The following is a 22,523-nucleotide window of genomic DNA, read 5'->3' on the forward strand; positions in this document are numbered from 1 at the left end:
CAACTTTCACTATTTGTTTACCCACTCATGATAAAAAAAACCTTGACATTCTACATATGCAACCTAGTTTTTTTTTTAAAAAAAATGTGTTGGCTTTTATTAGCAATAGCAGTTAGACTTATATACCGCTTCATAGGGCTTTCATCCCTCTCTAAGCGGTTTACAGAGTCAGCAAATTGCCCCCACAGTCTGGGTCCTCATTTCACCCACCTCGGAAGGATGGAAGGCTGAGTCAACCTTGAGCCGGTGAGATTAGAACCGCTGAACTGCAGAAAACAGTCAGCTGAAGTGGCCTGCAGTACTGCACCCTAACCACTGCGCCACCTCGGCTCTATTAATCTGACTACACTTGCATGCGGAAAATCGTTACAGTACTGTAATTTCATTACAGGATTATAACGTTAACAGGAATTCCACATCTGAGTTCCTGTTTACAGAGACATTAATGCAGCGTAATCGTTTGAAGAAATTTCAGCCTTAGCTATGACCAACGTTTCTGTCACTTTACTCACAACTATAATACCGGAGCATCCAGATTATTTGTGCAATTTAACCAGAAGAACTGTCCTATCCTGGGTTAAGAAGTAACCATGCCTTGCCAGCTGTAGTATGAGACAAAATGAGCTGAGGTCTGAGACATCTTAGGAATGTTACATATAATTCTTACTTTCCATTTCCAATTCCCATTCTAATGGCTTCAGGGCAAGATGACAGTAAAATAGTATTTTAGAAGCTCCTGAAGGATTACACTAAATGAAGAATCTTAAATAAATGTCACAGTAACAGTTCTGTGTTCAACTATATACAGTAGATCTCAGATGGGAGTTAAAACAAATACCAACTGGTGGTATTTGGGACCGCAAGAAAATTTTGGTGGTTCGCAGAATTTTTTTTGCATTTTTTATATTGCACTAAATCAGGGATTGTCACTCTATGGCCCGCCAAAGCAATTAATCCCGCTTGCTGACTGGAATGGGGTCCTTCAGGCACTTAGCTTGACTGCGTGTTTAGTAGCGCCAGCCCCTCCTACCCTGGGAGTCCAGGCTCTTCAGTGAGCAGCACATGAAACTTCGGCTGGGTTTCTTGAAAGACAAGAGTTTTCAGTGGGCCGATCTAGCGTCCGGGCTGGCTACAAGAGAAACATTCATTCTTGGCCCTATTTGACATTCCTAGCTGCAATGGACAGAAAAGCTAGGGTTGACCCCCCAGACACTTCTCCAACATTGGTGGAGACAGCAGTCATGCATGGGTTAACTCAGTCGGTAACCAATAGAACTGAGTCTACCAAAGGGATGTCATCGCCTCAGGGGAGTGTCCTCCCGCTTTTCTAGACTCAGTTCGATCGAACTGGCTGTGCTAACTGCTTTCTCCTCAACTTTAAAAGTTATTTAAATTGGATTTAATTGGATTTTGTTCTAAATTTCATCTATAATTGGAAGGAATCAGGATAGCTCTTTAAAGCTAAGTCTCTCAACTAGCCCGGGGCTATGGGAAGAGATTCTTATATAGCAGTAGACTTATATACCGCTTCATAGGGCTTTCAGCCCTCTCTAAGCGGTTTACAGAGAGTCAGCATATTGCCCCCAACAATCTGGGTCCTCATTTTACCCACCTCGGAAGGATGGAAGGCTGAGTCAACCCTGAGCCGGTGAGATTTGAACCGCTGAACTGCTGATCTAGCAGTAGCCTGCAGTGCTGCATTTAACCACTGCGCCACCTTGGCTCTTGAGGCTTTTGTCTCTGGAGATTGCCAGCAGAGAGCTCTCCGGCAAACAGCACCTTGTGGCAATGGCCGTTGGAAGCCCTGTTCTGCGCTGCTACCTCTGGTACCTCTGTTGGGCTATGCACCCCCCCCCCTCACACCACAGCCGTTCCAGCTGTCTCCAAAAGCTGCCAAGGACCGCCAGCAGTCCAGAGCAGCCGCCAGAAGCACCGCCGCTGCATGCCGACGCCGTTCCTCAACGCTCCCGCCCCATCAGAATGCCGCCGCTGCTCCTCTCGGGCTCCGCAGGGCCCCCCCCCCTCGCAGGGCCTTCGTCGCCCTCACTTGCCTTGCGGGCTTGGCTACCTCGTGGCGCCTAGCCCATAGGCTCTGTAGCCTCAGTGGCCATTTTGTTTTGGCGCATTTTGTTGAAGTTCAACAAGTCGTGAGTACAGGCCATGGCCTCTTCTCCTGCCCCTGAGCCACAATTGCCTCTATCCACCAACAAGACCCCTTCTGCTGGGACCCGCAAATGCAAACTGGCCCCAGAAGCATCCCCCACGGAACCTTCCCCCAAGGCCCCAGCGTCTTATACTTTGGAGCGTCTTATACTCCAAAAAATACAGTAGACATTATGTAGCCTAAACAAAATTTCTTTCTGAGAGCCAAGGTCATCCTTTGTCTCTGCACCTGACCGGAATTGGAATTGGTGGAACTGCTAGCATGGCAGTGGAACATTGGGCCATGTGATGGGCTGGTGGGTGTGGGGCAGTTTTGTGAACTTTCAATGGGGTGGGGAAAACCGGGAAGCTTTCAGATTGGGGTTTTCCCAGATGTGCCAACATGGCTCTCTTAATAAATTGGAACTTTGAGGAATACTTTGCCTTGAACTCTGATTTAATTTTGGGTGCTATTTGGAACTCTGATACCAGAACTTCTTTTATCATCTCAACTGATGCATTCATTCAAATGCAATTCATTCATTCCCTTTTATATGGCCAAGCCATCTCAATGTGCTGCTTTCACACTGATTAGTTGTCATTCGCCTTGTATCTGCAGTTCAGCGGTTCAAATCTCACCGGCTCAGGGTTGACTCAGCCTTCCATCCTTCCGAGGTGGGTAAAATGAGGACCCGGATTGTGGGGGTGATACGCTGACTCTGTAAACCACTTAGAGAGGGCTGAAAGCCCTATGAAGCGGTATATAAGTCTAACTGCTATTGCTATTGCTATTGTATTCAGTCTGTGTTCCTTCATCACCCATTCAAAACTGCTGTGGGTTTTTACCACTTACTATGAGAGGCAAACAACAGTATTTAGTAGCTATCATGGTGGCTAGCCATGGTTTGTTTAAACTTTAATTAGGAATGCACCACCATTGGTTTTGTTCATGTAACTTAAGCATTTTTTCTGTTAGCTGATGGAACATAATTTTCAGAAAAATAAGTAAAGTATTCAGGCAGAACAAACCATTCTCTTATTTAAATCTTAAAGGGAATTTAATACAAAATGTACATAAAAAGCCATACAAATATACAGAATTTTTCTTCCATTACCGAGCATGTAAAATTAATTGCATTTTCTTCTACTTCACTTCAACACTTTCCTTTACGCAATATTCCGCTTTGAACTTTGTAGTTCATTGTCCACTATTTTGAGTAAATCTGGTCTACTCTTCGTAGTAAACTTTAAAATAAACCAGATCTGTTCCCTTTTTTTCATTCGACTTCCGCTGTTCCTTTCTAATGTCATTTCTTTCCATACCTCTGTTCTCCAGCTCCCATCTTTGCTTTTAACAGTTTACTCTGATAATAGCAATTTCAGCAGAAATGTTGGGTGACACCTAAAAATTAATTACGTTGGGGTTAAATTGGGAAGAAAGAACTTGTGAAGCTGCTAATACATTCAGAAACGTGATTGCCTTGTATAAATACTCCTGCCCTGACTATCACTTCTACAACTCTAGTATCAACAGGACGATTTGAAAGAGAAACATCAGCCAGAGAAACTACATCCGAGAAAAAGGGAAGAATGGAATACAAGATATAAATAGGAATAAATAAAATAAAAAAAAACCTTGAAACTAGTGGAATTGTAACACTCAAGCCGTGCTTTTGAACCTTTTATCCTCAGACTTATTCCAAAGGCAAAAAAACACTCGTTCGATGAGGCAAAGATGGCATCACGTATCCAGGAATTCTTCTTCACATTGTTCTTTTCGCCGATAGTGGTGCCATGTGTGCAAAGAAACGGACCAGCTTTCAATCTGGTTCTCAGAACGTGTCTATGGGGGAATTCTTATAAGCGTTGAGGTTATTGAAGACTTCCTTGGTGCCGTTTTGCCACTGCAGAACAAGATCCATCGGAGTTTTCCCTTCCTATGCAAAGACAGTCAAGAAAATGCAGTTAGGCTTCTTGGAATGTGATTTCTGTTATCCTTTATTTTTATTTTACTTGATCGATTTCTTGTAGGGCCAAATGAGGGAGAGAGGTCTGGTCGCATGATTTGAATAAACATGTTCAAGAAGGTAGGTGCTTTGCACTTCTAGAATCCGTATCCGAATATATGTTGTATATGAAAAGGATTGCTCTTTTAAGGAGGTGATAACAGAAGAAACAAACACATCTCTTCTGATGTACCTTTTCAGCTTCGAAGCCGAATAGATCCGTAAGGTTAGGCAAGGGGTTTCTTTGCACCCCAGATCTGGGATAGTTTGCCCAAATTCGGCCATGCTCTTGTAGGAATCTATCCTATGCTCCCCTCCAGAAAATATAGGTCGTCCTCAAATTACAACAATTCCTTTAGTGACCAAAGTGACTTACGACCAGGGGTAAAAGGCTACTGGTTTGGACTAGTTCACTTGAACTGGTAATAAAAAATGCTACTGGTTCGCCGAAACCTGTAGTAAAAAAAATGCTACCGGTTCGGGTGAATGGAAGTGAACTGGTAGCAGACTTCAGAGCACTTCACCCCTGCTTATGACCATTTTTCACACTTATAACCACTGCAGCAGCCCCATAGTCATAGGATCAAAATTTCAGAAGCTTGGCAACTGACTCATATTTATGACACTTGCTGTATCCCGGGGTTATGTGATCACCTGTTGCGACCTATTGACAAGCAAAGTCAATGGGGAAGCCAGATTCACTTAAGAACCGTGTTTCTAATTTCACGGATGCAGTAGTTCACTTAACGACTGTGGCAAGAAAAGTCGTGAAATGGGGCAAAACTCACTTAACAACAGTCTCGCTTAGCCACGGAAATTTGGGGCTCAACTCAAATTTAGGTCAAGGGCTAACAGTAGCATTGAAAAATAGACTGTTTTAAGTTACGTCTTTTTTGGAATATAACATTAGAATCAGTTGAACAATAAAAAGCAACTGAAAAAATATTTCAAAACAGTAGGATGGTTTTTTGGGGGGGAGAGAAGCCTTGTAATGCATTCATTTTCCAGTTTGTTAGCAATGAGTATAATCTGACATGTAATTTGCAATTTGTGAGCTTGATCCATCCTATTTAAAATAGACGCAGTAAAATCCATGAGACTAAACTTAAATCACAGTTACTATAAATAACACTGATTTCAATGCCTCTATATTGCCTGATTTCAACTCAGCACTTCTACGTGACTTCAGTTTCGCAACAATGGGGGAAGGGGGAAAACTGCGAATGGAGTAACTTACAATGTTCTTTACATTCAGGTTAGCCCCATAGAGAATCAGGAGTCGAATCATTTTATATCGATTTAATCTCACTGCATCGTGCATTGGCGCATCCCCCTCCTAGGGGAAGGAAGGAAAATTGAATATGACACACTTGTAGGCTGACCGTGTACAATATTGGCAATGCTCAACAAAGGATATCAACATGTTGCAACTGAAAGCTGTTATCTAATCTAAGTGAAGAGAAGGACCAGGGGTGATATGATAGCAGTGTTCCAATATTTGAGGGGCTGCCACAGAGAAGAGAGGGACACCCTATCTTCCAAAGCGTGGCACGACAAAACCGCGCTCGTCAAAATAGCGGTGATAAAACCGCGTCGCTAAAGCCGCGACGTCATCACCGCGCATCATCACCGCTGTGACAACAGCGCGGCGACAGAAAGCCGATTTAAATTAAGGTAAGGGTTAGGATTAGGTTTAGGGATTAGGTTTAGGGTTAGGGTTAGGTTTAGAGTTAGGGTTAGGGTTAGGGTGCTTCGGAAGGCGCGGATTTGCCCTCCGCCCTTATGTCAGCGCGGTAAGGTCGCATTTGCTTTAGCGATTCGGACGGCGTGGATTAGCACTCGCGCTTATGTCTCCGCGGATAAGGGCTTCGCGGTATTGTGATGGAACCCTTCCAAAGCACCTGAAAGTCAAAGAACAATGGGTGGAAACTGATCAAGGAGAGATTTAACCTCGAAATAAGGAGAAGTTTTCTGACAGTGAGAAGAATCAACCTATGGAACAGAAGTTGCCTTCAGAAGTTCTTCATCACTGGAGACTTTCAGGAAGAGACTGGACAACCACTTGTCAGAAATGGTGTAGAGTCTCCTGCTTGGTCAGAGAGTTCAGCTAGATCACCTACAAGGTCCTTGCCAATTCTGTTATTCTAAGGTGTTTTTTTTTCCAGAGAGATATGAAATCGTGGCATTGAGTTGGAATGACTGGAGAGAAGGCATCCTAAACACTGTTGTTATCCTGATAGGAAAGAACACTGCCATTCCTTACGTATCTAGAATTCCTAAAGGGAGGGAACAAGTAGGTTTGCAGAGGCAGATATGCATCACTTACTTAGCCCACATCACTATGCTAAATGCTCTGTGTAAACTAATATCAGCTTCAGAAATTTTGAGTTATCCACTAATGGCATCCAATCTAGTCCAAGAGCGAAGGGAATATTTTCTACACCTAAAAACATGTTGGGTTTTTAAACAGCTTATTTCCTGTACTATTATGGGGGGTTATGGCCTTGGGTCAGGCTGCAGACTGAGATATGGGGAAACATCTTCACTTTCAGGCATTCAGTCCCTTATTCAGCAGATTTTAGTGACATGATAGTAACCCCCTTTGCTTCCAATCACAATGACTTACAATCACAATTCTGGCCTTAGTTACAGTTGTAAGTTAGCAATAGCAATAGCAGTTAGACTTATATACCGCTTCATAGGGCTTTCAGCCCTCTCTAAGCGGTTTTACGGAGTCAGCATATTGGCCCCAACAACAATCCGGGTCCTCATTTCACCCACCTCGGAAGGATGGAAGGCTGAGTCAACCCTGAGCCGGTGAGATTTGAACCGCCGAACTGCAGAACTAGCAGTCAGCTGAAGTAGCCTGCAGTGCTGCATTTAACCACTGCGCCACCTTCGGCTCTTTTTACAGTTGTACCTGTACTAAAAGTTCATGGCCTTGGCATAAAATATAGAAAGTTGTTGTGTCTTGTTGATGGTCACCTCAATTCATGGTACTCAGGGGACACTATTCAGTAGCACGAGAATCCTGTCTTCCTCTATATTTGAGTCCTCCTGGTCTATTTTTACAAGCACAAAAAGCCACCATTACACCAGGTCCTTGTTCAATATGCCTTCTGATGGGCATTCTAAGGGTTCCACCACAAAACCACGCTCGAATAAAACGCGCTCGAATAAACCGCGTCGCTGACGTCATCAACAGGGCGACAACAGCGCGGAGACAGAAGCACACTGTAAATCCTAAACCTAAAATTAACCCCTAAACCTAAACCTAACCCCCCTAAACCTAATCCTAAACCTAACCCTAAACTTAACCCTTAACCTAACCCTAAACCTAACCCTAAACCTAACCCTTAACCTAACCCTAATCCTAATCCTAATCCTTAACCTAACCCTAAAGCTAACCCTAACCCTTAACCTAACCCTAACCCTAACCCTTAACCTAACCCTTAACCTAACCCTAAAGCTAACCCTAAATCTAACCCTTACCTTAAGTTGAATCCGCGTGCTTTCAAAGCGCTATTTAAAGTGCCCTTCTTTCTCCGCGCTGGCTGTTGTCGCCCTGTTGATGACATCAGCGATGCGGTTTAATCGGGCGCGGCTTAGTCGAGCGCGGTTTTGATGGGTCACGCATTCTAAGACCACCTACTCTATCCCTTATCAAGGAAGGAGATGATATACTTACTCTATCTTTAGCATTCAGATCTGCTTCACATGCAATGAGATGTTCTCCACATTCATACTGGCCAGTCCTTACCGCCACATGTAAAGGACTGCTGAGCAACTAAGGGAAAAAGAAAAAGTGGGAAAAAAGCATTATCCATAACTTGTAGACCATAAACTTGGATGGAGAAAAGAACTTCATACAAGCAGGTTCCAGATCCACATCTTCCGTAAATCAAATTTTTGGGGACAATTATTGTAAAATACCTTGTCTTTGGCATTTCTGTTTATCCCTTTGTTTAAGAGGAATTTCAGAACATCTACGTTTCCACCTCGGCACGTCCAGTGAATAGCCGTTGATTCCAGCTACAGCAGAAGCAGCAAAACAAAAGATCAGGAGATTCAATCATGGAGGAATAATGAAAGCGTAGACTATTTTAAAAGTATTCAGACTCTTGGCTGGTTATCCTTTTGATTGGCAAAAACCTTTTCAGCTTCCCGGACTTACAGATTAACTACAACTGAAAGATCTTTCAATAAAAGATCCAGATTTTTCTGGATACAAGCCAACAAGTTAAGAAAATGATCTAAGATCATGGTGGCTCCTGCATATAAACAGTGATTCCTAACGATCAAGACTTGATTAAGTTGTATTCATTGAGGAACACAAGCACAGCTTTATTCTGGGTTATTATTTTCTGTTTTGAACAGTAGCTACAGGTAGTCCTCAATTTTTGACTGCACCTGAGCCCCAAATTAGTGTTGCTAAGTGAGAAATTTGCGAAGCGTTAAATTTTGCTCCGTTTTTACGAACTCTTCTCGCCGCCTTTGTTACGTGAAACATTGCCGTTATTAAATTAGTAAGTATTTAAGTATTTAATAAATTTATAGGCCGCCCAATCCTGAAGGACTCCGGGCGGCTTACAGAAATACATTATAAAAAAAAAATAAAGAATTAAAAACAAAGAAAACAGATTAAAAGCACTCAATCTGGGTGGGGCTGGACCTCAGTCGTGAGGTCAACAGCCCCAGGCCTGCCGGAATAGCCAGGTTTTGATAGCCTTTCGGAAGGCCAAGAGAGTGGGTAGGGTCCGGATCTCTGGGGGTAGATCATTCCATAGGGTCGGAGCGGCTACAGAGAAGGCCCTCCCCCGGGGAGCCGCCAGCCGACATTGTCTGGCTGACGGCACCTGGAGAAGGCCCACCCTGTGCGATCTTATCAGCCGTTGGGAGGTATGCGCCAGACCCCGTTGTTAAGTGAATCTGGCTTCCCCATTGACTTTGTTAGTCAGGAAATTGCAAAAAGTGATCACATGTCCTCGGAATCCTGCAACCGTCATAGATGTGTGAGTTTCAAGCATCCCAATGTAAATCACATGGGCATGGGGATGCTGCAATGGTGATAAGTGTTAAAAAAAATGGTCATAAGTTACTTTTTTCAGTGCCTTCAAACTGTCACTAAGTGAAGTGTTATAAATCGAGGACTGCCTGTATTAGTTCCTAATGTCAAAAACAAATGCCATCTTCTACTCTATTTAAAACATGCATTTTATTACTAAGCTGAGGTCCCCCTTTACACTCACTCCTCTTGTACTAATTTAATCAGAAAGGCAGTTTACTCCTCAGTTATTTTTGCTAGGTATAAGTACTGACTTTACAGTGGTAGAGACTAACTTGATTCTGCACTTAATAACGGCAGCAAGACTGTTGGTGGCGCAATACTGGAAGAAGGAAGATTTGCCTACAATTCAAGGATGGACATTGAAAGTCACAAACTTAGCCGAGATGGCTAAAATATCGGCATATCTTAAAGATCACTCAAATGAGAGATATAAACGAGACTGGAAAAAATGGATTGATTATATACAAAACAAATACGGGACTAAGAAATTCCAGATAGCCTATGCTTAAGATCAGGAGTGAATTAAATTGTTCAAAGTTAGCTTAGCAAGAAGAAGCTAAGATCAATGTAGAGATGTTATTAACTTTTTTTTTACTTCTTTTTTCTCAATATATTTTAGACTGTGTTTGTTAAAAATCTATACCGTGTACGGGCTCTGGGAAGTCGGGGGGGAGGGAGGTGGGGTGTTAGGGGGGAGGGTGGGGGGAGGGTGGGATATATACTATGTGTTAGATTTCAATGTAATGCGATTTCACATGTATACTGTTTCTCTTTAATTTCTCCGTAAAAATAGGACAAGCTGAGTACATTGACATATAGTGGAAATACACCAAGGGGAGGAGGAGTGGGATAGAAGAAAGATGGGTAGAGAGGGATGGGAGAGAGGATGGGAGGGAGGGAAGGTGAGAAGGAAGGGAGGGAGTGGATCGGGAGAGAGGAGAGGTAGAGGGGGAGGGGAAGTAGGGTAGAGGGGGATGATGGAGGGAAGATAGAAAGTTGGAGGGGGTGGAAGAAAGAGGTGTATGGAGAGTGGAAGAGGTACATTGGGTTTCTATTTTGGGGGGTATTGTTGACAAGAGGAATTGCTGTGATTATTGCTTAATGTTGTATGGCCCGGCTATGCACAGTATATATGTGAGTGTATGAAAATGAAAAATGGAAAATAAAAACATTTTAATATGAAAAAATAGGATAAGCTAAGTAAAAAAAAAAATACAGAAAGGCAGTAGGTCAGAAAGCCAACCACTTCACCAGAAGAGCATAACTTGGCATGGATGCTGAGAAAGTCATGTGTAAATCATTGCAGCAGGAGCATACCCTTAGAAGGCAACTTATGATGAAGTCCCTTTTATGAATTGTACAGTGCGGTAAACAACAGACCCCTTAAGCAATTACATCTGACCAGAGGCATGCATTGCTAACATGAATAACAAGGGGTGGAGGAGCCTTATCTGCTGGCCCCACTCCAAACAGCTCACACCCCCTATTATCCTGCTCTCTCCTTCATGACAACTGGGAAGTCAACCTGAAAGGAGGGCTTGTTGTCTACAAAAGTTTGCTTGATGTGATTGAGAATATGAACGAAGCACAAATTAGAGAGAGAGAGAGAGAGAGAGAGAGAGAGAGAGAGAGAGATGATATAGATATAGATATATAGATATATAGATATATAGATATATAGATAGATTAGATAGATTAGATAGATAGATAGATAGATAGATAGATAGATAGATAGATAGATAGATAGATAGATAGATAGATAGATAGATTGATTTTACAACCCCCGGTATGCCCAAATATGGGAGAAAGATCACTACTTCCACTCTCTGTCTTCGGCTCGTCACAAGAGACCATCCAGACAGAACCCAATTTTTTTTTTTACTGTTGCCTTTTTGTTACATTTGTTATATTTGTGCTGATAAATAAATAAAGGGAGACTAGTATAGATCTATTTCAAGCTATTTAGCTCTCATCAGCTAGCCATACCCTTACAGGCTCGATTCCCAGTAAGGGTATGGCTAGCTGATGAGAGCTAAATAACTTGAAATAGATCTATACTAGTCTCCCTTTATTTATTTATCAGCACAAATATAACACACACAGACACACACACACACACACACACACACACACATATATATATATATATATAATACCTACTTATTATATAATTATGGTATTATATATATAATACCTATTATATATAATACCTACATACCTACTTCCCTGGCTCAGCTGATAAAGAGAACCTTGTGGCTTAGTGGTTAACACAACTGCTTGATATGTAATACAGCACAGGTTCAAATCCCAGTAAGGGTATGGCTAGCTGATGAGAGCTAAATAGCTTGAAATAGATCTATACCAGTCTTCCTTTATTTATTTATCAGCACAAATACAACACAAATGTAACAAAGGCAACAGTAAAAATATTGGGTTTCTGTCGTGATGGTCTCTTGTGATGAGCCGATAGACAGAGAATGGAAGCAGTAGACTTCCTCCCATATTTGGACATACCAGAGGTTGTGACACTAAATACATACATACATACATTCTCATAAGTCTTTCAGACACTTTACATGTTTGTGAGAATCAATCTGAAGGACAGTGTAAATGCGCAGAGTTTTGGCTTACCATATCTTGGAATTCAAGATGAGCCCCAGCTGCTACTAACTTTTCCACAATTCCCAAATGTCCTTGTGAGCAGGCACGGTGCAAGGCTGTACGCTTGTACTGTCAGTTGGAAGACAGATAGCACAATCAATAGTAAACAACTGCCTCTTTTTATTTTTAAAGCATTATTTCTCCCTCCCTCTTTCTCCTGGTGATTTTTCTAATCTATAGTCTTCAGATTTCCTGGTGGTCATATAAGTACTAGCAGAGGTGACACTGTTTAGTTTTCTTGATGAGCCTGATATTAACTAAGTATTGCCACCTAGACTGTGTGTGTGTGTGTGTGTGTATTTATGACACTAACCAGAGCATAGAACACAGTGGTGGGATTCGGCCAGTTCGCACCTATTCAGGAGAACCGGTTCGTAACTTAGCAATAGCAATAGCAGTTAGACTTATATACCGCTTCATAGGGCTTTCAGCCCTCTCTAAGCGGTTTACAGAGTCAGCATATCGCCCCCAACAATCTGGGTCCTCATTTCACCCACCTCGGAAGGATGGAAGGCTGAGTCAACCTTGAGCCGGTGAGATTAGAACCGCCGAACTGCAGATAGCAGTCAGCTGAAGTGGCCTGCAGTACTGCACCCTAACCACTGCGCTACCTCGGCCCTTAACTTTCTAAGCAGTTGGGAGAATCAGTTGTTGGAAGAAATCTCCTTTTGTTTTTTCCCACTTTACAGGGCTAATCCTGTAAGGAAGGCAGGAAGGAAACATTCTAGTGTTGTTTCTAGCCTCATCTTTATTGCTCTGATTACAGAAACTGCCTCTCCGGTTAACCCTTATTACATTGTGACAGCTAAGGAGAAAGCTCCCATTGACGTGAGTGATGTCAAGTTGGCCACGCCTATCCAGTCACATGACCACTGAGTCACGCCTACCCAGCTCGTCATGAGGGCAGAGAACCGGTTGTTAAATTATTTGAATCCCACCACTGATAGAACAACTCAAAGAAGAAGTGCAGCATTGGAAGATGTGGAGAGATTTGGCCCATGTAATTACTAAGAAGGGGAGGGGAGGGCGGGAGGGAGAGATGAGAAAAAAATATTAAATATTAAATGTCTACAGAGACAGTTGCTAACGTGCTTTTTCAAGAGGCAAGTGGACTTTCTTTGTTTTTCCTTGAAGATACTTCGCTTCCCATCCAAGAAGCTTCTTCAGGTCTGACTTAATATTGGGAAATGGAAGGATTTACAGTCATCTGGTTATTAGTACTCTCTTTGAGAGCCGTTGAGGCCACTTGAAGGTTTATCTGGGCCCGCCTGAATAGTGCAAATGGGTGTGGTACTTCTTGGAACTGCTGAACTGCTACTGGATGTAATGCTTATTCAGCCAGTTCTGACAGGTTCTGGAAAACCGTAGCGGAAATTTTGAGTAGTTCGGAGAACCGGCAAACAGGCTGGCCGCGCCCCCACTGCCTCCCTGCTTCCCAGCTGATCTTCTTTTGTTGCCCTGAACAGGAGAACTGATCTGTAAAGCAGGTTTAGTGGGGTGGGGAGGAAATGGGGATTTTGCAGTATCCTTCCCCTGCCACGCCCACAAAGCCACACCCATTTGAATCCCACCACTTTTGTTTTTCCGCAGTGTTGGTGGAAGAAAGACTGGATTACACTCTAAGAAAATGACCCTCTTAAAAACTATTTTGAGAGTTATCCCCTCCCAGAAAAGAGCCGAGGTGGCACAGTGGTTAAATGCAGCACTGCTGGCTACTTCAGCTGACTGCAGTTCTGCAGTTCGGCTGTTCAAATCTCACCAGCTCAGGGTTGACTCAGCCTTCCATCCTTCCGAGGTGGGTAAAATGAGGACCCGGATTGTTGTTGGGGGCAATATGCTGACTCTGTAAACCGCTTAGAGAGGGCTTAGACTATATACGTCTAACTGCTATTGCTATTGCTAAAAACCTGAAAATTGGAGGTAGAACACTTAGGTTGCTTCAAAGGCAATGATTCATTAAGCTACAGCTTCTAGTATCCTTTGGGGGGAAACTGTTCAATTAGGATCAAACAAATAGTACAGAAATCAGTCAAAGCCAATGTACCTCATCACAAGCATCTGGGTCTCCTTTGTCCGCTAAATACTTTTCAATTACCGGCATTTTGTTCTCCAAGGCGGCTTTTAAAAACGTGGGAACATCCACAGTCCCTGTCTGAGATAGAATCAAAAGAGCTCATCGTTATTCGGAGATGCTACTAAATGGAGAACAGAAGAAATTAAAATACTTTGTCGCTTGAACATACTATAATTTCTTGCTCAGGCTCCTTCTCAGCTGGGACTCTGGCCTTCTTCACCTTTTTCCTTTTCTTCAGAGTGATGATTTTCTCAAGGTCTTCCAAACTGTCAAGCTTTGTTCTCGCCTCTAGTTTCTTTTTCTTGATCTGGACAAAAGGAACGAACGATTCAGTAAGAGGCTTTGTGGCAGGGTTCCAAACAGCATCCAAAATTAAATCAGAGGCCAAGGCAAAGTATTGCTCAAAGTTCCAATTTATTAAGAGAGCCATGTTGGCACATCTGTGGAAAACCCAAATCTGAAAGTTTCCCAGCTTTCCCCACCCAGTTGAAAGTTCAAGATCTTGCCCCACAAGCCCATCACATGACCCAATCTTCCACTGCCATGCTGCCAGTTCCACCCATCCAGTTGTAATTATAATTGTAATTTAATAAATTTAAATGCCGCCCAATCCCGTAGGACTCCGGGCGGCTTACAAAGTACAAGAGTAAAAATAAAAAGTTAAAATATAGGGAAAGAGGAAACAGATTTAAAAGCAACACACCATACACTCAACCTAGGTGGGGCTGGACCTCGTTCATGGGGTCAACAGCCCCAGGCCTGCCGGAACAACCAAGTTTTGCAAGTCTTTCTTCCCGAGATCTCAGTAAAGAAAATGTTGGACAAAATGTATTGTGCAATAGTTATATTTGTACATCTGTATCAGTGGTGGGTTTCAAAAAATTTTCGAACCTACTCTGTGGGTGTGGCCTCCTTTGTGGGAGTGGCTTGCTGGCCATGTGACCTGGTGGGAGTGGCTTGCCGGCCATGTGTTCTCTCTCTCTCTCTCTCTCTCTCTCTCTCTCTCTCTCTCTCTCTCTCTCTCTCTCTCTTTCCTTCCTTTTGTCTCTCTGTCCCTCTTTCCTTTTTTTCTTTCATCTCTCTCTCACTTTTTCTTTCTTTTTTCATTTTTCTTTATTTCTTTCTTCCTTCCTTCCTTTCTCTTCTCTTTCTCTCTCTGTGTGAGTCTGTGTGAGTCTGTCTGTCTGTCTGTGTGTGTCAGTGGTGGGTTTCAAAAAAAAATTGGACCCTCTTCTGTAGGTGTGGCCTGCTTTCCGGGTCCACTGGTGGAACCTCTTCTAACCGGTTCGGTAGATTTGACGAACCAGTTCTACCGAGCTGGTGTGAACCGGTAGCGACCCACCTCTGATCTGTATACTGCTAATCATTATTCCACTAAACACATTAGAAGGTTGAATACTTGATTGCACAGGTAAATTCATTGTATAAAACGTTGCGATAAGAGTAGCTTTTTGAGGGAATCTAAAAGGAGAGTCGAGAGTTTGATTTATTGGTTAAAGGTGTTAGGCTACAACGTGAGAGAGACTTGTGTGGACTAATCCTGCCTTAAGGCACAAAGCCAGCTGTCCTTCTCTCTCGGGCATAAGAAGAAAGCAATTCTGAAAATGCTGGTGAGAAAATTGCGTGGACTTTGTCCATGAAGTCATGAGGAATCACGACTGGCTTGAAGGGGGAGGGAGAAAGAGAGAGATTGTAGTAAAGATGCATTTTTGAAATTAGTTGATCAAGAATTACTTCCAAAACCTACAACTCAAGAATGGACATTGAAAGTTACAAACTTAGCCGAGATGGCTAAAATATCGGCATATCTTAAAGATCACTCAAACGAGAGATATAAACGAGACTGGAAAAAATGGATTGACTATATACAAAATAAATACGGGACCAAGAAATTCCAGTTAGCCTATGCTTAAGATCAGAAATGATTTAAATTGTTTAAAGTTGGTTCAGCAAGAAGAAGCTAAGGTCAATGTAGAATGTTATTAATCTTTTTTTTATTTCTTTTCTTTTTCTCAATATATTTTAGACTGTGTTTGTTAGAAATCCATACCGTGTACGGGTTCTGGGAAGTCGGCGGGGGGGGGGGGGAGAAGGTGGAGGGGGGTTGGGGGAGAGGCTGGAGGGAGGGAGGGGTATATATTAGGCTAGACAAGAATTTGGTGGTAAACTATAATTATTTTGATATACAAGAAATTGTACTTCGATGTCTTACTGACTGAGGAATGATGAAATGTTTGCCTTAAAAGAAATAAAACTTTTGAAACGAGAAAAAGAATTACTTCCAAAAGAAATGATGCGAAGGGGTTGTTGGTGCAATAACTATTAGACATTATGGAACAGGGTTGTACTCATTAACACCTCGTGAAAAGTCACTTGAGCCGCTACCCTGTGCGAAGGATGTGTCAGCTTGTATTTAAAGCAGAGGCAACATACTCCTTAAACGGTTCTCAAGTAACTCATAAATGCATCATGTAACGGTTTGTTGCCACTTACTCACCGACGGATCTTACCTTTGAAGGACTAAGCAGGAGCATGTTCTAGCAAATGTAGGGCTCATTTGGCTGAATCAATACATTTCTCAATTGGTTCGGCTGCCATTATTAATATGTAATGTAACACATAAAGTCCTTCATGGCGCAAGGTCTGGTTTAGTGGTGGGTTACCAATTTCTTTTACTACTGGATCTGGCCCACAGGATATTTAGATCCGGTCTGCACGTGGTCCTCCCGAGCTCCTTTTTCACTGGCACAGGATTGCAGGAGGCCGTGGCAGCCGAAAACGGAGCTCGGGAGCCCGTTTTCACTGGCAGAGCGGTCGGTCCACCACAGATGTCCCCGATAGGAATGACATTGAACTGGCCACGCCCATACCCACCCTGTCCCCCTGAGGTCAAACACAACCCTGATGCGGCTGTCAATGAAATCGAGTTTGATACCCCTGTTGTAAGAGTCCCTGGGCAATCATTTGCTGTATGCCAAGAGCAGAACTACAAGCATTTGAGTTTTCTAATCTGATATTCCTTTTTATAGGTAAGTAAATAACTTACTTATAGAAAGTATAGAAAGCAAATAACTTGCCACCACCTATAGCATCTGAGAAATTTGTTTGAGTGATGCTCGTAAGAACCAGTATCATGTAGTTTCTGTGGTCAATCCTGTCTTAATGCTCCATTGAGTAGTCGACATTGTCCAAATTTTCAAAATAAAATTTCCCCAATTTTGTTCCCCAGCTAGAATTTCCTTGAAAGTGAAATTGTGTTCCATCATGAAGGCAAAGATTAAGCACTCCCCGGGGGATTCTTAATAGCTCATCCTTTTAATTTGTTTCAAATCTCAACTTCCTGGTTTTCTCGTTATAATTAGGTTTGACTGAACGTTTTTTTCCCCCTGATCCTCAGCATAGTTCTACCAGATGATGAAGGCTTGTCTAATATGATTGTGGTAGAGAACAGCAGTAAATTAGAACAGTGGCGATATATTCCCAGAAGATACATAAAAATTCACTATTTTACCTCAGCTTGTAGCTCCTTCTCTTCTTGGTAAGTCAGAGTGCGCGGTGTTACTGAGGGATCAATGACCGTCTTCAGGTCTTCTTGTTTCTCCAATCTCACTGTAGCTTCATATTCTCCATCTTTGAAGTCCTCCGGAAGGAAGTCCCCCATTTCTCTACCTTCTGTCTTTTTGCCTGTCGTCTGTCAAAGAAAACATATGTCTTAAGAGTAGAGTTCCAAAAGGTTCTCCCTGACAAAGCAAAACAGGGAGGAAACTTATAAAAAAAAGCAAATTCTACAACCACAGAAAGAACGTGTTGACAAAAAAAGAAGTGAAATGGATGTCCCAAGATCCTCATGACAGACAGAACCTTGAGGAAATGGTAAGTGAACCAGAGGTGGGTTCCTACCAGTTCGCACCTATTCGGTAGAACCGGTCCATCAAATCTACCGAACCGGTTAGAAGAGGTTCCACCAGTGGACCCGGAAAGCAGGCCACACCTACAGAAGAGCTTCCAAAATTTTTTTGAAACCCACCACTGGTCCTTGGATATGATTATTCTACACTATCATGCTCCTATTTATAAAACTCAGTGCCTCTGTGGAAGGTAAGGATGACTACTGCGTTTGTGGCGCAATCAGAACATTGCGTGTGTTGAAGTTGTTTTAACGCAAACCAAAGACGCCTTTTAAAAAACAAGTTTACATCCTATTCTCATGCATGCCAGTGCTGTGTGTGAGGTAATTTAAGGTGGTTCTGACAAGTGTCGTCGGCATCTTCATATCCCGTCACATGGGTGGCAAGCCACTCCCATCGGGTCACATGGGTGGCAAGCCGCTCCCACAAAGGAGGCCACACCCACAGTGTAGGTTCAAACAATTTTTGAAACCCACCACTGAAGTGAACTGATAAGAAACCACGAGCTGTATAGATATTGCTGAGGGCAACACTATATTTGCAATGAAGTAATTGTGGAAAAGATTGGGATATTCAGAAGCAAGAGGGTTGGGGAAAAAGAAAGCAGCAGAAGGCATTTCACTTCTCATCCAAGAAGCTTCTTCGGCTCTGACTGGATGGTGGGGATCAAGAAGCTTCTTGGATGAGAAGAGAAACGTCTTCAAAGAAAAACCAGAAAGTCCAATTGCCTCTTGAAAAAAAGCACATTTGGGACAACCATGACCTGGATGGTAGAGGCAATAGATTGAAGAAAAAGTAGGTGATATTGAGGCTTGGAAAGAGCCAGAATGAAAGGGGGGAGGGGAAATCAAGAAGACTATCATTATTCCTTGAGAATAGGATGCTCAATTCTGTTGGGAGGTAAGACAAAATAGCACTAGTAGGATAGTTATCAAGAGACTAAGCGGTTTGAGAAAATATAGTTACCGTATTTTTCGGAGTATAAGACGCACCTTTTTTCCTCAGAAAAGAGGCTGAAAATCTGGGTGCGTCTTATACACTGAATACAGCATTTTTTTGCTTCCTGAAACCCCGCCCCTTCACCAAAATGGCCATGCATAACTTGTAGGAGGCTTTCAGAGAGCTCCTGGGGGCTGGGGAGGGCAGAAATGAGCGAAAAACGGGCCCCCAGGAGCATTCTATAAGCTTCCTAAAGGCTGTTCTTTTTTTTTGACAAAACATGGGGCCGTTTTCGCAAAAAAACGGGCCATTTTTTGCTTGTTTTTGCCCCCCCCCCCCCCCCGTCCCACCCTGGAGCACTCTACAAGCCTCCTAAGGGCTATTCATGCCTTTTTTTGTTGGGAAAAAAAAACCAGGAGGTTTGCAGAGTGCAAAAACTTCTTTTTTAATTTGCCTCTTTAAAACCTTGGTGCATCTTATACTCCGGTGCAGGGGTGGGTTTCAACCGGTTCGCGGCAGTCCCTGCGAACCGGTTGGTCGGCGAACCCAGAAGTAAGTAACTTCCGGGAACGGCGAAGGGCCCACCCGCCCGCCCGTGCTCCTTACCCGGTTTTGACGAGTTCTGCGCTTCTACGCATGCGCAGGACACATACAGCGGCTGCGCGATCCTCCAGGAGCAGCTGGAGCCTCGCGCAGACGCTAGTACGCATGCATGCACCGCGCGCGTGCACGAGGACGCCGCCGGCCCCGTTCCAACCGAACCGGTTGGAACGGGGCGAGAAACCCACCCCTGCTCCGGTGCGTCTTATTCTCCGAAAAATACAGTAAGTTTTGCAGCAATTTTGAGAGACAAAGTCAATGGGTATAGTAAAATAGAGAAGCCCTCCGTCACTCACAAAGGGAAGGCTGGAGATAGAACAGGAGTTTGACTAAGGAAACTGCTACTGTGGACCGTGAATGTATCGGGTTGCAACATCTGACACTCACATTAGGACGTTTGCCATCGTAGCAGTAGTATGGCCTGCGACAATGAAAGCCCAGAAGCACTGAAGGATGTCAGAAAAGATCTTTATATCTCAATTGGAATTAGCCATAAAAACTCCTCAGCTCCGAGCATCTGGTCATCGGCTAATACCAAGAATACTACAGGTTGTCCTGGACTTATGAAGACAGTGAAGCACCCAATGTTTCTGTTGCTAAGTGAGACATTTTCTTGAGTTTTGCCCCATTTTACAACCTTTCTTGCCACAGTTGTTAAGCGACTCACTGCAGTGTCTAAGTTAGTAACTTGCTTGTTACTAAGTGAATCCAGATTCCCCCATTGACTTTGCTTGGAAGAAGGTTGCAAAAGATACCCAGCCGTCATAAGAGCCGCGGTGGCGCAGTGGTGAAATCCAGCACTGCGGGCTACTTCAGCTGACTGCAGTTCTGCAGTTCGGCTGTTCAAATCTCACCGGCTCAGGGTTGACTCAGCCTTCCATCCTTCCGAGGTGGGTAAAATGAGGATCCGGATTGTTGTTGGGGGCGATATGCTGACTCTGTAAACCGCTTAGAGAGGGCTGAAAGCCCTATGAAGCAGTATATAAGTCTAACTGCTATTGCTATTGCTATTGCTAATTAAATTTAAAATCAAGTCTGGTAGCAGTTCGCAGTCTGCAAGCAGCTAAAGTTAGGGATTGCTACATCTCACTGAAATCACCGAAGCAAATCAGTGCGACTTCTATAAACCCCAATGCTTCCAGTGGCTTTTAGTCACGACTATGTTTAGCTGGATGAAGGCAAAATGGTGGATAATCCATCCAAGAATGTAATGGGGCATGTTTTTTTAAAAGAATATATCCTACTCCCTTGTTCCTGCCTACTCTCTATTGACTGACAGACTCCTATGCCATCTGCTTTCGAAATCCTTTTTTGCTTACGGGAAGCTTCAAGAGACTTGGGGGTCCTGCTATTGAGAAATAGGAAAAAAAACTCTCCCCAAATTTGCCAGGTTGATCTTGAGTTCGTTCACACCAGCTTTGGTGGCGAGTTGCTGACATTGAAAGTCACAGAAATCCACATTTTACGAAAGAGATTTCATTAAGTAAAAATCTCTTTCTGATCGAACCACAGTAGACCGTGAAAAAGACTCCCTCCAATCCATCCCCTTAAATTCAATAATACGCTTAGGAAATTACACAGGGTTTTAACCATACACTTTCACTTTTTATTTTCTAGACCTAATAAACAACCATCCAGGTTGTCATACCCATATTCAATGACAAATTAAGCTCAGAGGGGTGGAATAGCTAAAGGGATCACTTATTTGCCAGTACAAAAATCCTGTGCTATAATTACAGCCAAAGTGTTTTGAGATAAGCAACTATTTCAGAATCGCTTCTATTTTCTTTCCATTCCTTCACTCTCATTTGATGCCATTAATAACACAGTCATAAGCAGCAGGGGTGACTAGGGACCTATTAAAGCTGGGTCATCTAAGTCCTGTTTTAATTCTTTATTATGTTGTCTGGAATGGGAGTTGGAGCCAGACTTGTGTGTGTCTGGCATAGTTGACAAGCGTAGTTGAGAATACTCTGAATCACAAGGGCTGTTTAAATAGCTGTGAAACCATCACGCTCCTTCTGTTTCGGTCGTATATTTCTTGCGAACGATCTCGAAAGCCTCAATATGGCAAAAGATGGCGTGTAATAAATATCCTCTTTTGAAAATTTTGCCGACACTTAAATAAGACAAGCTTTTTTTTAATAAAAAAAAAACTTTGTAAGCTAAACTACAGTACAATGCATTGCTACGTAAACTATTGTTATTAAATGTATAACATGCGTTTATATGAAAGGTAATGTTTTCAGTAACGATTTCAGAAATAAACAACCCTTTCCCTATTCATTCATCTTCATAATAATCTTTAAACCTAGGGGAATATCATGATTGTCACAAAAGTTGCTAGTGATAAAAACTATGGGACAATAGCTCAGCTAAAGACATATTCACGTGTGAATTGAAATTCAAATAGTAGCTGTTGTCTCTTTGTTCTGCTTGCTTCAAAGGACCACACCCCACTCCCCAATGACATTTTCATTCCAATATAATTTCCCCTTAGGTACCACCTTCAATCAAAAGAAACAATTTGGTCTTAGAGATAACCATGATGGTTAGTCCACATGCTATTGAACTGTTCAAAAAATAATAATAATCACACAAGGTAGTTGGATACTTACTAGGTCTTCTACCAGTAGCGTCATCATCCTGGCTTGTTGGCTGGTCAAAAGCTGATGGTACAATGGAGTATTTCCTCTCCAGAAAGATGCCTTTGCAGTCCAAGGCAATTTGACTGAGACATGCCAAGCTCTCTTAGTTTATATATCTTTGCAAAAACTTCTTCTGAGTGAGATAATCTTCCAACCTGGGAATCCAAACAGTTCAGCAATAGGTGTTTTTCACATTCCAGGCATATTAACTAGCCAGATCTAGTGTCAAGGATAGGAATTGGATGGGGTGGGGGGGAGGCTGAGTGGGTTGAGGAAGGGTGAGGGGAAGAGGAAAAATCCTGCGGTGTAACGGCACCGAATATCTGAATCAGTATGAAATGCAAGAGCTTCATTCCATTGGCAATGACCACACAGCTCAGCAATGCTAACCATAACAGCTGTCCGCAGATACCACCCTTATCATAACTGGCTCCAACATGAGCAAGAGACACCAGGAGTGGAGGGGAGACAAGGCAG

At 42.9% G+C, this 22,523-nt stretch overlaps 1 protein-coding gene across 1 annotated transcript; it reads right to left on the minus strand.

Annotated features, from left to right (window-relative positions):
• Positions 1 to 3,413: 3,413 nt before the first annotated feature.
• On the minus strand, positions 3,414 to 22,102 carry LOC116518615 (ankyrin repeat domain-containing protein 1-like). The gene is made up of 9 exons (XM_032232131.1): positions 22,017 to 22,102; positions 17,463 to 17,642; positions 14,121 to 14,258; positions 13,922 to 14,029; positions 11,848 to 11,946; positions 8,082 to 8,180; positions 7,837 to 7,935; positions 5,386 to 5,484; positions 3,414 to 4,079 (listed from the first exon to the last, which is right to left on the minus strand). The coding sequence occupies exons 1-9, from the start codon at positions 22,041 to 22,043 to the stop codon at positions 3,975 to 3,977; spliced, it is 954 nt and encodes a 317-aa protein (XP_032088022.1). The 5' UTR covers positions 22,044 to 22,102; the 3' UTR covers positions 3,414 to 3,974.
• Positions 22,103 to 22,523: the final 421 nt, after the last annotated feature.

Source organism: Thamnophis elegans, chromosome 15 (assembly GCF_009769535.1).
Source record: "Thamnophis elegans isolate rThaEle1 chromosome 15, rThaEle1.pri, whole genome shotgun sequence".
Taxonomy (NCBI): Eukaryota; Metazoa; Chordata; class Lepidosauria; order Squamata; family Colubridae; genus Thamnophis; species Thamnophis elegans.

What these genes read in the sequence shown, in the direction of transcription:
- LOC116518615 (XM_032232131.1), bottom strand. Translation starts at nt 22,043, where the DNA reads ATGATGACGCTACTGGTAGAAGACCTA. An exon ending in CGCTACTGGTAGAAGACCTA is followed by an intron (nt 17,643 to 22,016) that starts GTAAGTATCCAA and finishes TTTCTTTGACAG; the next exon opens with ACGACAGGCAAAAAGACAGA. An exon ending in AGAAGGAGCTACAAGCTGAG is followed by an intron (nt 14,259 to 17,462) that starts GTAAAATAGTGA and finishes CCTTTTGTCCAG; the next exon opens with ATCAAGAAAAAGAAACTAGA.